Source organism: Pinus tabuliformis, chromosome Q (genome assembly GCF_031772625.1).
Source record: "Pinus tabuliformis cultivar Carrire ecotype Pingquan chromosome Q, CPIR1, whole genome shotgun sequence".
Taxonomy (NCBI): domain Eukaryota; kingdom Viridiplantae; phylum Streptophyta; class Pinopsida; order Pinales; family Pinaceae; genus Pinus; species Pinus tabuliformis.
In genome coordinates, this window is record NC_142296.1 from 99,172,479 (window position 1) to 99,192,783 (window position 20,305).

At 40.6% G+C, this 20,305-nt stretch overlaps 1 protein-coding gene across 1 annotated transcript in view; it reads left to right on the forward strand.

Annotated features, from left to right (window-relative positions):
* The window catches only part of LOC149218420 (uncharacterized), a 53,065-nt gene that overhangs the window by 25,939 nt on the left and 6,821 nt on the right, over positions 1–20,305 (forward strand). Inside the window, exon 3 of the mRNA XM_089383963.1 lies at positions 14,293–14,359. Within this exon, the coding sequence (XP_089240089.1) occupies positions 14,293–14,359 (67 nt within the window). The remainder of the gene's footprint in view (positions 1–14,292; positions 14,360–20,305) is intronic.

The following is a 20,305-nucleotide window of genomic DNA, read 5'->3' on the forward strand; positions in this document are numbered from 1 at the left end:
AGCAACTTCCTTGATTGAAAGAACTTCAATCCCTTGATCTGCTTTACCTCTTTTGTCATCATACCATCATCCCATGAATTCCCACAAGTTGGAATTCTTGATGAAACACTTGCTTCCTTTTGATTGGTGAACCTTCTGATGAAGATTCCAATAGAGGATCTTGAGTATCCTCATCCAACAAATGTTTCCTTTTGACTGATGTATGATGAGCTCTTGTACTAGATGACTTTTTCTTCCTTTTCCCATAAGTGCCACTTATGCTTCTAATGAGGTTACCAAGAGCTATATCCTTCCATAGACTTCTATTTCAGCCATATATCATGCTTCTCTTATGGTGATGTCACGAACTCTTTCATATAATGCTTCTATGATACCATGATGCATCCTATCATTTTCCTTAGTGATTCATGATAGCCATATCTTACAACAGAATACTTGAAAACAAGAACATGAAAAGGACTAGGTGAGGAAGACTATCTCAATCATAGTATAGATTTCTTACTTCCTCTTTCTTTGACTTCTTCTTTTCAGCTTCCTCCACTTCTTCTGTGATATGGGCTTCTTCTCTATCTCTCTTGTTATTGTCCTTATTCAGCTTAGGACAATCTCTTTTGTAATGCCCATATTCTTGACATCCATAGCATTGAGCCTTAGCCATGTTCTTCTTCTTTTTCCGAGGACCAAATTTTTCAAACTTTCCTCCTCTTTGACATAGCAGCATATGCTTGATTTTGCTCATTGGATCCTACATCAGTTTTTGCCTTTAGTTTGGTTTCTTCAATCTTGCATAGTGACCATAGATCCTGGAATGGAGTAGCTTCTTTCTTCCCATAAATACTTGAAGTAAAGTTACCCCACTCCTCTAGTAGTGCATTTAGTACTACAATGGTCATCTCCTTGTCAGACATTATTTCTCCCAGATCTTGAAGTTGATCCCTTATCTCAGATATCCTCATAAAGTATGAGGTTATTCCTTCTTCTTTCGATATCCTTAGTTTGTAGAGTTCTTGCCTTAGAGAGATAACTTCTTCTGCAGTGCTTACAGAAAACAACTCTACCAATTTGTCATATATTTCTTTTGAGGTGTCGAGTTTAGATATATATGGAATGAGGGGATCCTTGATGGATGCTATGAGAATCCTTTGAGCCCTCATTTCCGCTTCCATAAACTTTGCAAGTGCTTGAGCATCTTCTTTTGCTGGTTTGGTCATAGATCCTTTGACATGATCCATAACCTCATTTTCAATGAGATTTAGATATGTCCTCTTCTTCAATGCAAGATAGTTTGAAGCCCCAACCAATTCGTTGCTTTCCATGCAAAAAGACATTTTGACAGATTTAGACATAAATATACTTGCTTGTGAAGATGCTTCTTCCACTCACTACCTCCTTGAATTTGATGATAATATAGATGATAGAGAACTTCTCCTTTGATGATAATATAGATGATCCTTGACTCCCCAAAGAAGGAGATCACTTTAGATCCTTTGGTAGTGATGTCTTGATGCTTCTTGGATTACTTTTCAATGGTAAGGTCCTTGCTTCAACGAGAGGAAAGTGCCTTAGAACTTTTGAAGATGATGACAACGTCCTTGATCTTGCTTCTCTAGGATGAATAGTCTTCAAGAAACTTGATTTATAAGTCCCTTCAACTTGAGTAGGGTCTTTGTGGTCTTTTGAGGATCCCAAGACTTCTTTTGGTGTAGACTTCTTCTTCGATCTAGGTTTTTGACACTTCTTTGTAGATCTTGACTTCACTTTGATATCCTTCGAGATTTGATCCTTGAGTGTCCCTTGATGAGATGCCCTTTCCTTGATTTGTCACCTCAACTCTGAAACCATGTTTGCTCTGAAACCGTGTTGAGAAATCTAAGGCATCAAGATTAGGTGATTTCTCTAGTAATGATAATTGCTTGTTAATGCTTTTTACTTCAATAGATTAGGATCTTCTCTTTAGTTAGATTATTATAGTGTTCTTCTTCATCAAACAACTACCAAAGCATAAACAATAAAGAGACAAGAGGCACATAATGTAGGCAATCAACGAGGGCCAAAACCTCTCCAACTTGAGAGGAAAACCCAAACGAATTCTTCTTCTTATAGAAACTTCAATTGACGAATACCATGACCTAGACCCTTGACATAACAACCTCTCCAAGACCAAGTCACAAGATCCTTCTTCACTACTTCTCCTTCTTGCACAAGTCAACACAAGTCAAACTGTCTTCATGCATTACTAATCTTGGCTATTCTAAAGTTTCGGCCTTCTGTTAGGGATATAATTCATATAGAAATAATAATAAATATAAATATAAATAATAAGTAATTAACAAATGGTTAGTTAGTTAGTAATGAAAAGGCATGTCTTAGAGACATGACCGTTCGTGGAAGGGCACTTGCCTAGGGTATATAAGCAGGCTCTCATTTTCAATTGTAATCATCCTACATCAATTCTTTTATACAATATACAATTTAATATTACTATCCCACAATGGATGTCCTAGTCTTCGAAGTATTTTAAATATTTTGTTGCGTATATGACTTTTTGTCTTTACATTGGTGTCAGAGCCACATTTGATCCTAGCTTTTAGCCATTAAACTTCGTCAACATTGTTGCCATCAAGACTCAAGCATTTCGCTACTAAGTGGGAGGTTCTCCATTCAGCCAGTTCGTTACTAGGCCCTTGGCCATATTAAAAAAAAAAAATGGAAAAAAAAAAAAAAAATTATATATAAAAAAAAGGATATTAAAAAAAATTGATTATAAGAAAAAATTATATATATTAGAAAAAAAATATAATAAAACAAAAATTACATTAAAAAAAAACGAAAAAGTTATAAAAAACAAAAGTTTATATATAAAAAAATTCGTATTAACAAAAAAAATAAAATAAAAATCAAACCTTACTTGGCCGTCGTCGCCTGACTGATAGTCGACCAACCGCAGAGGCCCTACAGTTGCCAGCAAATTCCATCTAAATAACCAGTCGCCACTGCGATAGTTGTGACTATCCCATGCTACCGTCAAATTCCCCGTTGAGTTCGAGTGGTCGCCACCGTGGAACAAAAACACCCTCCGATTCATCCTTCGACGTCCCCTGGTCAAAAAGCCTCGTCTGTTGCAAGCCGCCAATTCATTCACTCGTTCGACCCTCCACAATCCGCCTGACAGTCAAACGTTGTCCTTGCATCATGACACCTTTTTTAACTCCCTCTGCTTCAGCCCGATCTACCATAGCACCAATTGCCAACCCAACAGACTTCGTGGTTGCTAACAAACCACCACTCTCGTTGAGCCGCAGAGACGTTGTGCACCGGTTCCACAACTGTCCACCAACACGCCGCTCCTCGAGCATCCAGCTTGTCACACCCACCTTTCTCTACCTCCAACCATGGTAAACCACCGACTAGCCAACAACGTCTACCAGTCCTTAGTCGTCCATTGTCCCTGTCCCCGCTCAACCGTCATCTTCACCGATAGTCTGACATCCCATATACTAAGTCCCTAAGTCATCCATCACGTTTCATCCAAGTCCACCATCATTTCCATTCGTCCGATCGATTTATATAGTGGTTATAATAGTAGTGTTTAATTATAATTAATATAATTAATAATTGTAATTAAATAATTTTTTTAATAATAATAATAATTAATTTATTATTATTAAGAAGTTACGCGCGCGCTCTGCTCTGAACCGCGGAGCCGAGTTTAGGTTTGCCGCCGCCACCAATCTTGGACGCAGCCATGAGCGGACCTGGGGGTGGGGAGTCCGCTCCCACCCCTCCATCATCCTCTGAAGAAGCATTTCGAAGACTTTTAACGCAGAAAGGGAAGAAGCAACAGAACTCTGAGGTGCCGAAATTCATAAAAAAGCTTGAAGAAATACCAGAGATAGCACTTCCAGAGGAACAACCGATTAAAATCGCTCTTGCCCTGTCTGACAGAGGCCTGGTAGGGCAGTTTATGGGCCGATGGCCGTCCACTAAAACCACGGACGAATGGATTCAGCGAAACTGGAGACCTCAGCTGAAAAATAACGTGATTTGTTATGCTGTGGGACGAGGCTATTTCATTTTTGAATTTACCACCAAAGAAGATCGCGATCTGGTGTTCAGAAACGGGCCGTATTTTATGGGAAATCAGGGACTGTATCTCAACAAATGGAGTCCTGACTTTGACCCATCCGTCGATGTCCCTAAGGAGGCGCCGGTCTGGGTTCGTTTACCTAACCTCCCGTTACACTGTTGGAGCTATCAATCTCTGCAGAAGATTGGTAATGGGTTGGGTCGATTCATTGACAAAGCTGATCACAAGGGCCAATATACATGCGCTAGAATCTGCGTGGAAGTCGATTTGGAAGCCGGTCTACCAGAAGCGATCAAACTCAAAGTTGGAGAATGGCAGCACTACCAGAAGCTGGACTACGAGCAGTTGCCTTTCAAATGCCGAACCTGTCATGAGCACGGACATTTCCAGAGAAACTGCCCAAAAGCTCCAACAGGGAACACGGTTGAAGAAGAAGGATGGAAAGAAATCAGAAAGGGAAAGGCTGTTCCAAAGCCTCCGGGACAGAACAACTCCGTTCTGATGGGGAAGCCTCAATTTAATCCAAAAGCCGCTGCTGCTTCTAAAGACGGCTCCTCCTCTGGAGAAAAGGTGGATGTCAAGGAGACCCAAGAGGAAACAGAAAATAAGGAGAAACAAGTGAAAGTAAATGAAGTTGAACCAACAGTTCCTCCAGCTGAGGATTGTCAGAGGGGAAATGAAGGCAACGAAGAACACATCAGTCTAGCCTCAGACTCTGAGGGAGAATCAAAAGAGAGAGATTCTGAAACTGACAACTTGCTAGCCATCCCAATCAAGACGACTAGAGGGCGGAAATCCAAGAAGAAACAGAGAGAGGAAAAAACTTACATAGATGTCCTCCAAGGTTCCCAAAAAACTCTCAAAGCAATGATGAATACCAGATCTGGGCGCAAGAGTAACAAGGCTCCAATAGGAGCCTCATCCCCCCAAACCAGTAAATAATGAAATACGTCTCCTGGAACTGCAGAGGTTTAGGTAGCAGGTCGAAAGAGGAAGCCTTGAAAGATATAGTGAGAATATACTTGCCTGAAATCCTCCTCATCCAGGAGACAAAGCTGGAGGATCTTCCTCTCCTCCACTCCAGTAAAGATTTTTGGAAAAAAGGCCATGGAAGAGCGGTTAGTGCAAGAGGCGCCTCTGGTGGAATAGCCACCTTCTGGAACAGCGCCATATATGATTTTATTCAAGAAAAAAGCAGCCCCCACTGGCTTTTCATTCAGCTTCTCCACAAGGATTCTGGTCAGCAAGTAAGTATGTTTAATGTTTATGCTCCTGTATTGCCAAGGGAGAAAAAAATCTGTTGGAACTCGCTTCATTCATTTCTTTTAGAGCAAAATCCTGGGAATATCATCATTGCAGGTGACCTGAATGTCACCCTTGCTCTTGATGAGAAAAAGGGAGGCTCCATTGTCAGGGACCCTGCCAGAGAATGGGTTGAAGATATAATGCTGGGCTGGGACCTAGAGGACATTAAACCTTCTTCAGGTAAATACACCTGGTCCAACAAAAGAATAGCCCCCAATCACATTGCTGCCCGTTTGGATAGATTCCTTGTCCACTCTTCTTTCCTGACTTGCGGTCTTATGGCAACCTCTAAAATTCTTCCAAATCTCACCTCTGATCATAAGCCCATCCTCCTCGAGCTTTCCCTGGATAGCAATCTAGGCCCCATTCCTTTTCGGTTCAGCCCTCTTTGGATCCAGCAAGAAGGCTTCCAAGAGGTGGTCTCTGAATCCTGGAATAGGCCCGTCCACGGTTCTCCATTCTTTGTGTGGGAAGAGAAAATCAGGGTTCTGAAAAGAAACCTTAAAGATTGGGCTAAAAGATTGAAATCCCCTACAGCCAAAAGAAAAGAAACTCTAAACAGGCTCGCTGCTCATCAGTTAGATATGGAGCATAGTCCTGTTTCTCAAAGCCTGCTCCTAAAAGAAGTCGAGCTTCAAAAAGAGGTTCATAGATCTAGCAGGGAGGAGGAAGAATTTTGGCGACAGAAGTCTAGGAATCTATGGCTGCAGTCCGGAGATAAAAACACCAGCTTCTTTCATAAGCAAGCCGAAGCCCGAAAGAATTTCAAATCAGTCTCAGAGATTCATTACCAAAATACTGCGATTAAGGATTTCGAAGGCATTAAGAGAGCTGCATATTCCTTCTATCAAGATCTTTATTCGGCTCCTGAAGAACCAGCTATTGATCCTCATGCCTATCCGATTGATTTAATTCCCAAATGCGTCCAGGATTCGGATAATGCCATGCTGACAGCTCCGATTAGTATGGAAGAGCTAAAGGATGTTCTGAACAGCATGGAGCCTGATAAAGCCCCAGGCCCAGATGGGTTCTCTGTCAGGTTTCTTTTGACTTGCTGGTCAATAATTAAAAAAGACCTATTGAGAATGGTCAGAAAATCCCAGAACTGTGCAAAGCTGGGCGGTGGCATCAACTCGGCCTTTCTTGCCTTGATCCCAAAAGAGAAAGGCGCCTCAGACTTCAACAGATTTAGGCCAATATCCTTGTGCAATTCCAGTTATAAGTTGGTCTCCAAAATAATAGCCAATAGGCTTAAAAACATTTTGCCAGGCATCATCCCTGAAAATCAAGGCGGATTCATAAAAGGAAGAAAGATATTGGACAACATTGTGCTGGTGCAAGAAGCAGTTCACTCTAGCTGCCAAAGAAACGAGAAAGGTATGGTGATTAAGCTCGATCTGGCTAACGCATTTGATAGGGTGAGACATGAATTTTTGTTCGCTGTGATGAAGAAGCTAGGCTTCTCAACAGACTTCATAAACTGGGTGAAAGCCTGTATTGCCTCACCATGGATCGCGCCATTGGTCAATGGCCGTTCTACTGACTTCTTCCAAGCTTCTAGGGGCCTGAGACAAGGATGTCCTTTGTCTCCGCTCCTATATGCTGTTCAGGCCTCGGTGCTTAGTTTCCAACTCGATCATAATCAGCAAAATCAAACTCTGCCTGGCCTCAGAACTACTCACAAGGTGAAAGACATTAATCATGCCCAGTTCGCCGATGACACCTTGTTGCTCGGAGGAGCCAGCATAATCTCTGCCAGACACTTCAAGAGGGAGCTGGACATTTACAGGTTGATCTCGGGCAGCAAAATCAATTATCGAAAATGCTCTATCTATGGCTGGAACTGCTCGATCAAAGAGCTGTCTGATATTGCAAGACTTTTAGAAATGGATGGAATTCGAAATTGGGAGTCATTTAAATACCTCGGGATTCCAATCTTCAAATCTAAGCCTAAAGTTGCTCACTGGCTGCCTCTGCTCGATAAGATAAAGAATAGAATCCAAGCTTGGGGTGCCTCTTGGCTGAATAATGCAGGGAAAGTCACCCTTATGAAATCGGTCCTAATAAGTATGCCTCTATATCAAAACTCTATTCTCCTTGCCCCCAAAACCTTTCTCAGCAAATTGGACAGCCTGTTGAGAAGATTTCTGTGGGAAGGTGGGAATAACAATGATAGAAGGATCCATTTAGTGAATTGGGAAACTCTCAAGAGACCATTTCTGGAAGGAGGCCTCCATCTGCGTAACTTGGCTGCCCAAAATCTTGCTTTGGGATCCAAGATTCTGTGGAATTTAGTCTCTGGAAATTCTAGCTGGAGTAAAAGAGTCATTTGGAAGAAATACTTCCAAGGGCAACGCTTGAGATGCCTGGATAAGCCTCCAAGACTTCTAAAAGGATCCCCGATCTTCAATCTTTGTAATGCTGCTAGGGAGCAATTCAGCCATTACCTTTATTGGATCCCTGGTAATGGAAGAAAAATCAAAATCTGGGAAGACTCGATTTTGGGTGACCAACCATTGAACCATGTGGAAGGTCTTGCAAACATCAAAGATTGGCTTCAGTCTTGCAATTTGCACACTCTGTGGGATATTTCGAATTGGAAGGAAGCTCCTGATAGAACCTGGGACTGTTGGAACCTGGGGGAGGTCCCCATTATGCTGCAGGGCGAAGCTTCTTTACTGTTAGATTTGCTCCAAGGAAAATCTCCTTCAAAGGCCACTACAAAAGACAAAAGAGGCTGGGGCTCCCTCTCTGGCTCTTACACTGTTTCCGAAGGTTATAAAAGAATTATAGCTGTCCCATATGCTCCTCCTAATCCAGTCCAATGGAAATTTATATGGGATTTCCCATCTCTCCCCAAAATCGACTTCTTCTATTGGACAGTTGCACATCAAAGCATTCTTACCAGAGATAACTTGCGAAGACGAGGGATGGAAGGGCCTTCCAGATGTCCACTATGCTGGTCTGATGAAGAAACTATCAGTCACCTATTGCTGCTTTGCCCCTTTGCTCAAGAAGTCTGGAGGGGAGTTCTGTTGTTAGATCCAGCTAACCTTGATTTTCCAGATAACATCCCTTCCCTGTTCCGAACTTGGGCCAGCTTATCTCCCTTCTGCCTTAAAAATAAAAGCCTTCTTAAAACAAGTTGGATGTGGATCCCTAAATTCATCTGTTGGAAACTGTGGTTGGAAAGGAACAACAGAATTTTTCGAGAAGAAAGCTGCACTTCTATAAGAGTTATCTCAAAAATAAAAGCTTTGCTGGGCGAGGCTTTGGAAGCCAATACTTCCTCAAGGAACGAAATGAGTCTGGTCAAAGAGGAGGAGCAATGTCTCAAAGATCTGGTTCCAAATCTGAAGGAAAGGCCCATCCCTCCTGTATCCGCCCATGCCAACTAGGAGATTAGGCTGGAAGAACTGGAGTTCATTAAGTGGAGATCGGCCCTGGATGATCACTGTTTATTCTTCGACGGGGCCTCCAAAGGAAACCCTGGGGTTGCTGGCAGTGGTGGAGTTCTATTGAGTCCTGGAGGTTTTTCGGAGCTGCGATTCCATTGGGGTCTGGGAATCGAAACCAACAACAGAGCGGAGGCTCTTGCACTGTGGCAGGGGCTGACTCTGGCGATTAACAGAAATATCCTTTCTCTCTCTGTCTTTGGAGATTCAAGACTTATCATCCAGGCACTGCTATACCCTAAGACCTCCCATCAGGTTCATTTAGCCACTATTATCAGAAAAATCCGGCTATTACTGCCCAAGTTCAATAAAATCTCCTTCTTTCATATTTTAAGGAATCTCAATTCTCAAGCTGATATGGAGGCCAATCTTGGCTCCCTCTGTACTCGGAGATCCCTGGTGGTCAACTCGATTGAATCTTCTTGCTCCATCCCTTAATGTACCTGCTGATCGGTCCTCCTATCCTATTTGATCTAAGGGCTACCTATTTTCTCCTCATTTCCTGCTCTACGGGACCTCTTCTCAAATCAAACTAAGTAAATCGACGGTCTCAGGCCTGATCTCAGTTTCCTTTTCATTGACCTCTGTTTCCTATCGAGTTCCTGCTTTTCAAGAGCCCACAAAGGATCCCCATGGGGGCAACTCAGTTTCAGCTTTGATCTTCACTTTATTCTCAATCCTGAAGGCCGTGATCAGCATAAACAGAGCCTCTCATTCCCGGAAAGCAGCATCCTCTGAGCTACGCAAAAATTGCGATGGAGCTCCCCGCTGCAGAAGCAATCTCTCCAAAGCGTGGTCAATCAGGTTCCTCCGCCAATCAACAACATCGATGCTCTTAGGCACAGCAAGATCAGGATCCGTCCAAGGAAGTCCTCTGGCACTGTGCGATGTTCCACCTTGTCCAACAGCCAGCACTGAGAGAATTCATGTCAAAGTCGACGAAGCTCAATTCACTGACTCCGAACATCGGATGGACTGGTAAATCTCCGGTTTAGAGGCGAACAAATCCAATTCCAATCAGATTTCCTCAGAACTCTGTCTCTGACTTCACAGCATTGTAAAAGCACGTGGCAGCTAGTTTGCCGCCCCAAATAAAATTAACCGTTACTGTCGAAAAAAAATTTTAATTTATTATTATTATTATTTGAAAAAAAAAGAGGAATTCATAAAGGCGTTCAAAAACCCATCAAATAAAAGATCACTTATTATATTTAGGAGAAGTGGTTCTCCCATACGAAGAATATAAACCACTCGGATAAGTATCATTTGATAAATTATCAACAAAAGGCAAATAGGAGTCAACCAGCGAAGAGAACAAATGTGGCCTAATTTGAAAATGATGAAGGAAGGACGATTTTCCTATAAAGGTCTTTCAGTTATGGATCACAGATTAATTACATTAAAAGGAAGTATGCAAGGAAAAGAAATTAATATTGCTATCAGCACAAGCAATGAGGAAAATTACATCAACATTAATTTGGCCAATCAACTATTAATTCTAGAGCCAAACATTGGTGAAAGGAAAAATATTTTTGGCCAAAAAGAGTATAAAATTAGTGATTTACAAGTGACAATAGATCATTATGAGTACATATCTCAATTTCGTGTTGTAACTATGGATAATAGAAAGATTGACATCATTCTCAGTCAACCTTGGTTTAAGGATTTGGGTACATTCATGTTAAACATAGAGAAACAAGTTTTGATGTTTCCTTATAAGGGGAAGATGGTCACATTTCGAGACATAACAAGAAAATCAGAATCAATAACATCTTCATCAGAAGACTTTAAGGATATTTCAGAAGCTGTTTCAAGATAATAAAAGAATTATATCAAAGAAGCAAAAAGAGCTTGAAGAAGTCATCTACAGTAAAAACAAGGAAATTTCGCGCCTCAGAGATCACCAAGAAAACTACTCGAACAAGTCAAGAAAGCTAAAGCCACAAAGAAGGAACTCAAGAAGCGTTTATTAGAACAAGAAGAAGAAAATTTACGTTTAAAGGGCCTTAACCAAACATTATTAGAACAAATCAAAAGTTTAAAAGATGATGAGGCTACTAAGAATAAAGTCAACAATTTAGAAAAGGATGAACTTGTACGTCTAAGGAATCATAACCAAACCCTACTTACGCAAATAAAAAAACTTTAAAATGACAAGAAATCACTGAATGACAAGTTAGAACAACTTCAAGGTGAAGTATTGAAGTCATCAGTCGTTTCAATCCAAGTTGAAGATAAAGGAATAAATATTGATCCAATCAATATCACAAGTAAGGAAGAAGAGGAATCTAGAGAAGTTAAAACATATGCAGAAGTTGCAGTTCAAACGATGGACATTCCAAATGATGATTCAGTCGCCAACTCAACAACAACAACGCCTGAAGAAAATCAGGAATCAACCACTAACATGATAAGGGAAAGCCAAACCAAAGGAGCTATGTATCGACATCCGAATCACAAGAGCAGACTTTCCAATCAATCTACATACGAGTATCACTCAGAAAATAAATGACAAATTTGTGTTCCTAGGAATAATGAAGTTTGCAGAATCCAATCATACGATAACTATTCACCACACTTCTCCAAAGATCAAAAGACTCCCTAGAAGATTAATCTAGGATGGTCCGATCCATTCTCAGTACGACAATTTTGTCTATCACTCAGAGTATCATATCGTCTTGTATCAACGAAGATGAAAGTTCAGAGACGAGAAGATGTTCTCAGTAAGCTTTGAGGACAAAGCTTCTTGAAGGGAGAGGCAATGTTATGAATATAATTCATATAGAAATAATAATAAATATAAATATAAATATAAATATAAATAATAAGTAATTAACTAATGGTGAGTTAGTTAGTAATGAAAAGGCATGTCTTAAAGACATGACCGTTCGTGGAAGGGCACCTGCATAGGGTATCTAAGCAGGCCCTCATTTTCAATTGTAATCATCCTACATCAATTCTTTTATACAATATACAATTTACTATTACTATTCTATAATGTTGCACGAGTTTCTGGTATGTGGGTACTTTGGATACATGGGAACGAGTATCCAATATGGATAGAAGCTTTGCCCAAATTTACCGGAAACGTCAAGTTGGGAGTGGCAATAATATAATATATTAAAAATTAAAATTTAATATATATTAATTTTCGGGTATGCATGGATCTTGTCTGTGACTGCTGGGAGATGGAAAAGTGAAAAAGCACATCAATATAACACCGTACGATTAGAATTCTTCCATCTTTGCATGAAACTCAGATAGAGATGCAACAAAGACGAAATCCACCACTCTGACTTTAAACTTCCCTGTGATGGAATGTATTTTTGGGGTGACAAGAGGCATAAAATGTAGGCGATCAACCAGGGCCAAAACCTCTTCAACTTGAAAGGAAAACCCAAACGAATTCTTCTTCTTATAGAAACTTCAATTGACGAATACCATGACCTAGACCCTTGACATAACAACCTCTCCAAGACCAAGTCACAAGATCCTTTTTCACTGCTTCTCCTTCTTGCACAAGTCAACACAAGTCAAACTGTCTTCATGCACTACTAATCTTGGCTATTCTAAAGTTTCGGCCTTCCTCCACAGATCTGCAATTTCGGCTGGCTGAAATCACTGCAAGGACACATGCGTGGGCTGAATTATGGTTCTTCTTGGTGTGCTTCTCCTTTGCTTACCTTGAGGACTATTCCTTGTTATTTTGGCTAGCAATGATGATTGAGTGGAGACCCTTTACTTGTCTTTTACCAGGGCAGGTGTAACCCTACAGCAGAAATCTTAGTTTCTGCCACACTTGTGAAGATATTAACCCAAAAACAGTGCCAAATGAGTTCGATCTTTCTCTCCTTCTTCTTGCCCTTTACTTGTCTTTTACCAGGGCAGGTGTAACCCTACAGCAGAAACCTTAGTTTCTGCCACACTTGTGAAGATATTAACCCAAAAACAGTGCCAAATGAGTTCGATCTTTCTCTCCTTCTTGCTGGTTATAAGGCTGCCTTTCTTGAGAACTTCGCACTTCTTTCTGCCTTCTCCTTTTCCGAAATTCTGTCTTCCAAATGGAGACCGAGCTGCCTATTTATAGTGGTCAGTGCATCCAAAATAAGCCAACTTGAATAGGTGCCTAGGCTGACATGTCTTTTCTAGAATCATCTTTTAGGCCAACTTCAAGGAGTGATTGTGACGAGGTCTTAGAGGGTTTATGACACATAAATTTTCTTTTACAATGTGTAACATGCCCAAATGGGTCTTTCATCTTTGACATTGACTCAATAGACTTTATGACTTGATGACCAAACCTATGGGCTCACAATGGGAGCATTTACTATAAAAATAAAAATTCCTTGCTCATGAAACCCACGAGACAAGCATTACAATAATAATTTTAATTTTTTTCTTCTTTACATCAATTACATCAATCGCAATTACACGTCATTATAAAGACCGAACCTAGTTACACTTTTCAACATCCACGAGCCTCTATCACTTATTCCTAACTGCCCTCCTTGAATGGTTGGATTGAGTGATTTTTTATTATATTTGTTTTGTTTTTTCTTTTATTTTCCTGGTAAAAACTGTATTTACAACAATGCAATAAAACTATACGTTATCCTTAGGGACCATACAGGTTACCTTATTTCTGAGATTTATTCCAATAATTACAGATCTCCGGCCAACAAAATTTCTGAAGTATTTCCATTAACGTTAGCTGTTTTGTTCAAACTCTATTTTGATGTCCGTATGAGATAAACCTTGTATATTTTGCATTTTGTTATGACTGGCCTAAAAAGCACAGAATCATTGTAAAATGTTCTCCCAATGCCTAGAATAACAGATAATCTGTTCATTTTGCAGAACTTTAACCTTAACTGTCTTTTTATTAGGGAAACTTCTAGTGATCCTGGGAGATTATAGCCAAATTCAAGCCATGCTATCAGTGGATGAGGAAATAGATTGATGCATGTATTTTCAAAGAAAATAAAAGCAGCATAAAGTTTTCCCCGATTTGGAAAAAGGAAAAGAACTTTGTTTTAGAGCTGCTGTGGATAACTCTGTTTCCCTTAGGAAGATCCTCCTTTCCTTGCTTGTGAGATTGATTAAAATCAACTTCTTTTAGAAGAAAAAACCTTTTTCGATATGTTGAATAAATTTGATTCGAAAAAAAGCTCAGTCAACTTTGATATTCATGTAGCTTCCTTCCTCTTTTTCTTAGTTTTAAGTCAATTCCAGAGCATTCTTAGGGTTTGGCTGCTGCAACTGGATCTTTATTAGTTTTAAGTTCTAACTGCGGCTTATCTGGAACGATTTTAAATTGGTGTATTGTGGCTTACCTTTGTGCTCCGTATTTGCACACATTTTAATAATGTTTTGCAAAGTTTTTGAAATATAGTGTTTTAAATCTTCAAAGTTCATAAAAAATGATATTATTATGCCTGTATGCAGATGCAAGAGATTCAATAATTTAGGCCGCCATCTGCTGGTTTTACCGGAGGAGAAGGTTTATCAGAGAGTAAGATCTTATACAATCTAATTGTTCTTAAAATTTGCTATTTCCTTTAAGGTCCTTTGCATTGGTCTTGGTGCATGGATCCCTATTCATCACAATGAGATCTGTCTTCTATATGTTAGCCTAGGTGCTCTTTCTGTAAATAATATTGATTTTCTTTTGTTCTGGAGAGATGCTGGTTATCTCCGTTGCTTAATTGTTTACAACCATGAATAAATGCTGTAACATATAGGATATTCCTTGATAGAATTGAAATTTATGTTTTAACCCCCTCTTTTTCAATCCGAATTCTGAATTGCCTTAATGTTTTTATTTTCTATCTGAAAATGCCTCTTATATACCTTCGCTAAATTATAGATCCAGAACCATACAGTGTTTATCTGAGTTGTGATTATAGAAATTACCCTTGAGGAGTGCTATCATATCCGCTTGGCTCCAATCTCAAGGGAGGCTACAACTGTCGTAAACTCTTTTGAGATTGGATGCCTTGACAAACCTTTCGTGTCTTGTGAACAAAGTGTTGAAGAATCTAGGGCAAATGTAGTTAATGTGATTCTTCTTAGCATGATAACTATTTGTGAGGTGTTTTTCCATTTTTCTTCTTATTCCAATCTTCACTGATTATTATTAGAGTGTGTCTTCATTAGTTCATCAAATAGCTACCAAAACAAAGAGACAAGAACACAAAATGTTGGCATCCTGCCAGGGCCAAAACCTCTCCCTCTTGGAGAGGAAAACCCACATAAAATACTTCTTATAGAGATTGCAGTTGACGAATACCAAGACTCTTGACAAAATTGACTCAAGATTACCTCCAAGATACTTATCACTATCTCCTGGACTGTTCGGCCTTCAATCCACAGTCTATAGACTTTATGTCACTGTACTCCTTCAGTTTTCAGTCTCCTTATACCTTCGCTGTCTTGTCATAGTCTTTGGCTCCTCTTCCTCGGCTACTACAGTTCTTTGCTCAGGAATAAGTTACTTTAATCATGCCACTGTCTTGAGACAGTCCTTCATCTTCTTCACTATTCTGATGATGATAGGATGGGCTACCACCGAGAGGAGATATGTGTGTATACAGTCTTCCGAAAGCTATATCCAGACTTCACCAAGAACTGTCACTGTGTATATATATATACGAGAGCTATATTAAACTTCACCGAGAGATGTCACTGTGTATATGTAAGAGGCAGACTTCACCGAGATATGTATCACCCTTGATCACTGTGTATTGCGTTACTTCTTCTTCGCTGACTGTTCTAAGATGATCTGAAGACTTCTACCTTTGTAATGCCACTTCATGCGTTATATATATGGGTCAGTGCCATACATTAGGCCGACATGTGAACCATAAGCTGGGCCGACATATCAAGGAGATCATTTTCTTTATGAACCCGACTTGCAAGGGATAGTGACACTTGTTTGGAGCGTAGATATTTTGACAAGATGACTTTGACAATACTTATGTTAAGACACCAAATCCTAAAGACATCAAGAAAATGTCTTTGACCTATGGTAAACATATCTTGCTCATGAAACCCATGATGCAAGAAATAATAATTGTTTCTTTTCTTTACATAATATTTACAAGTCATAATGAAAATCAAACCTAGTTACATTTTCTTCAACACTCCCTCTTAACTAGGGAGGTATTCATAATGGTACTTGGTCATTCTCAATCTGAAGAATTTCTCATAAGAAGAATCGGATTGGTAATTCCATCTGTATAGCATCATATCAATCAGCGTTGTCATAGTGCAAGGCCTTGACTAACAGCTCCATCTCTCTACAAGACCATGAGCTACAATGCTGACGAGACCAATGATTTATAGACACCTTCATCATTGTCTCTCAAGGTACATACCCACCTGGGTGTTCACTAAGTATGACCTTCTACGACTATTCTTATCTTGAGTTCCCCGCCCTCAAAGAATATCGGTCCTCTTGCCTACTCTTATCTTGGATGCCCTACACATCCTCAAAGAGTATCGGATGCTAGATGATTACCCAATCCCCCCATTCTTTCTTCCTAAGTGAAGATAAGAATGTTGTGTCTATCATGTGTCTACATTTCCATTCATGACCTTCATCTAGACTTACAGTTGTTAGTCCTGGTCTAGTGCATGACACATGAAATGAAAAACACAATTGTCACTCCTTTGTAATCAGGGGTGATCTAATTCAAACTCCCTCTTGATCAGGGACCTGTCAAAACTCCCTCTTAGCTAGGGACTCTTTTATACATCAGCAACTTCTTCTTTGTGGGTTCTTTAGCTGCTTGATCAACTTCTCTCCTTGATGTCATGAAATTTAATTGAGCTTCTTCCTTGTAGGGAAAAAACCATTAATTGCTTTCCTTCTTATTCCATCATGTCATTCCTTTCTTCATGGAAAGTGGCCTTCTTGGCATACATCTGGAACTTTCTTCATATGGCTACTTCTTTTCTCTCCATGCTTCTTTCAGGAGTTTCCATCCATCGAATGAATGCTAGTTGTACTTGTACTTACAAGTCTTGTTGTAGTAGCCCTACATGAACTCATCCAGATATTATTCAAGAAATCAAAACATCACATTAAATTAAATCACACCTTACGAGATGGCTCTTCATCATGACATCTTCTTGTAGGTATCAACATCTTGCACACATATTGACATATCTCCTAAAGATATCCATTGTAAGGGTCTTCATCTTTTTCAAACTTTCATCAGTCTTTATATCTTTCTGGGAGACTTCTTAGTCAAATCTTCTTGGTCTTTTGGATGTTGATTGCCTTCATCATGGTTGCACATCTCACGATCTCTTCCTTCCTTACACATTCCATTTCCCGAAGCTTTTAAGCAGAGTTTCTTAGTCAACCACCTCATATTTCATATGAGGATATATTATGTTGATTTCATCTAGTGTGATTTATGCTTTCCTGCATTCTTTCAAAGGAGAATATCCTTTTTCTCTTAATCATGCTTCTCAAGATAGAAGTAATGATCCATTGTTGCCTGCAACCATATGACATGACATTATAATATTAAATACAAGCATACATACCTCATTTTACCTTTAGGTCATCTAGGCTTCTTCCAACAACTTCCTTGATTGAAGAGATCTTCAATCCCTTGATCTGCTTCATGTCATCACACCATTATCCCATGAATTCCATAAGTTGGAGTTCCTGAGGAAACACTTGCTTCCTCTCTAGATTAGTGAACCCTCCGATGAGGATTCCATCAGAGAACCTTAAGGATCTTGCATATCCTCATCTAGCAGATGTTTCTTGATGTATGATGATCCTTCTCTTAGATGACATCTTTCTTTCCTTTAATGTTCAATGAGATTCCCAAGAGCTATATCTTTCATGTTTGACTCCTATTGATTTTGTCCTTTTTGTCCTTCATGATTTCCATGGTGATGTCACGAGCTCTTGCTTCTAATGCTTTCATGATGCCATGATGCATCTTATTATCATTGCCATATCTTATAACACAAGATATAGGAGCTTATGATAGGATCCTTTTGTGAGGGATACTATCTTACTCACAAGAGAGATTTGATACTCCCTCTTTTTGATCCGGATTTAAACAAGGACGCAACAAATTACAAAGATAACCATAAACACAGAGATGCAGTAGAAATAATACTTCATTTAATTATTGTAAAATACTGAAATATGCTTACAAATAGGAATGGAAATAAACCAGCTAGGGCTAGGGTAGCTTATCTCTGAGAAGAGATGTGGCGGCTACATGCCTCTAAATTGCCTTATAATGAGGCTCAAGGGCCTTTTTATTATTGAACAATAAGAGCAAACCCTAAACAACCAAAACCCTAACCCGAGGAGATGTAACACCAAGAGTTTATGGGCCCCGTTGGGGTGAGTTGGACAGCCAAACTCCCGGGGTCGCGACTTGGTCATATTATCTCCAGTTGACGTGCATGATAGCTCGTTGGAAAGATCTCTTCGAGAACTACGACGGAAAAGACGATTTTAGATAAAATCGTTGGCAGTTCCAAAAAAACGTCGTTTAGGGCCTCAAAACGGCTCCGGAAGTTTAGGACTCGAAAAACTGCTAGAAATAGTAAACTGTGCTACAATTAAGGAAACTGAAAAACTGAAAGAAGCAATGGTGGGGGTCTAAGTGGAATTGGCGGGTGGCCACCAATATGCACCTGGATCATTCCTCCCCCCTTAGGAAGCAATGGTCCCCATTGCGTTGAATTCCTCCATGAGATGAGGGAACTTTTACTGAACTTGGTCCCTGGTAAGCCACTTGCCCTGGTGAAGGAGTTGGCCTGCTTTGACAACTCGATACAGTTGGATATTCTGCTGGCGAGTGTGCTTGATCTGTGTGTCCATGATCCGATCAGTTGCAGCTTGTTCCATGCAATTTGGATTTAACTCTGTGGGTGTGAGTTGTTCTGCAATGTCGGATGTGTCTAGTAATGGTGGAAAGTATGGCTGAAGGCGGTCCACATTGAACACTGGGTGCAGGCCAAGGAATGGGGGAATGCTGAGCTCAAATGCATTGTCCCCCGCAGCCTTGGTGATGGTGTAAGGACCATATCGGAGTGGTGTGAGTTTTTGATAGGCTCCGGTGAGGCGTTTCTTTTGCAAATGCAACCAGACATTGTCGCCCACCTGAAACTTGTGTGGCACCCGATGTTGATCATGTCGTTGCTTGTACTTGGCATTTGATTTCTCCAGAATGTCATGGACCTGATGGCGAATATGTTGGATGTGCTCAATGAAGCTGTTTACCTTATCTGTTTCGGACTGGACAGGAGCTGAATTTGCTTGAGTAGCTGCAAATGGCATGGCCACATCAATGGGACATAGTGGCTGGAATCCCAAGCCCATCTGAAAAGGGTTGTGGCCAGTCGAGCTGTGGAGGACCCGGTTGTAGCTGTGCTAAACATAGGGGAGGCTCTCGTCCCATTGGCGTGGATGCTTTGAGTTGTACATGCGCAGAATGTGTACGATCATCCTGTTGACAACCTCTATTTGGCCATCAGTTTGAGGATGGAAGGTTGTGGACTTAGTGAGTTTGGTGTCCAGCATCGACCAGAGATTGGACCAAAATGTACTGAGGAACCTGTTGTCCTGATTTGAGATGATAGACTGTGGGATCCCAAAGTGTACCCACACTCGTTCAAAGAAGAGTTTAGCAGTGGCTTCTGCTGTGATATTCTTCTTGCAAGCCGCCATAATGGCCATCTTCGAGAACCTGTTGACGACCACAAAAACACAATCATTTCCATGCTTAGTGGAAGGAAGGCCTGACATGTAATCCATGGATATGGATTCCCGAGGTCGACTAGGGGTAGGTAGCGGGGTATAGAGGCCTTGCTTCTTGATGGTCAGTTTGGCAATGGCGCAGGCAGTGCATGATCTGATGTACTTCCCGACATCCTGTCGAAGATTCGGTCAATAGAAATACTTTTGCAGTTATGCCACCGTTTTCTCGACCTCGAAATGCCCAGCAGGCCGATTGTAGTGTGCTTCTCAAATCATCTTGGCACGCTTGCTTGAAGGAACACAAAGGTGACCTAAGTGGCATAACAGGGCATCTTGGAGGTGAAAATCTGGAACATGCTGACCCTCCAAGAGTGTCTGGTATGTGTGGCCGAATTCTGAGTCGCTTTTGTAGAGTTGGCCAATCAGAGGTCTCATGCCCACAAGAGTTGAGCACGGTGATTAACACCATGATCGGTGGTCGATTGAGGCAATCTGCAACATTATTGGTGCTGCTCTTCTTATACTTGATATTCAAATGGAACTGTTGCAGGTATGTGGACCACTTCTGATGGTGATCATTCTGCAATTTCCCTTAGGTCTGTATGAACTGCAGGGGTCGGTGGTCTGTGTGGATGACCATTTCCTTCCCCAAAATGTAATGCTTCCATTGTCGGTAGGCCTGCACAATGGAATACATCTCTTTGTCATAAGTGGGAT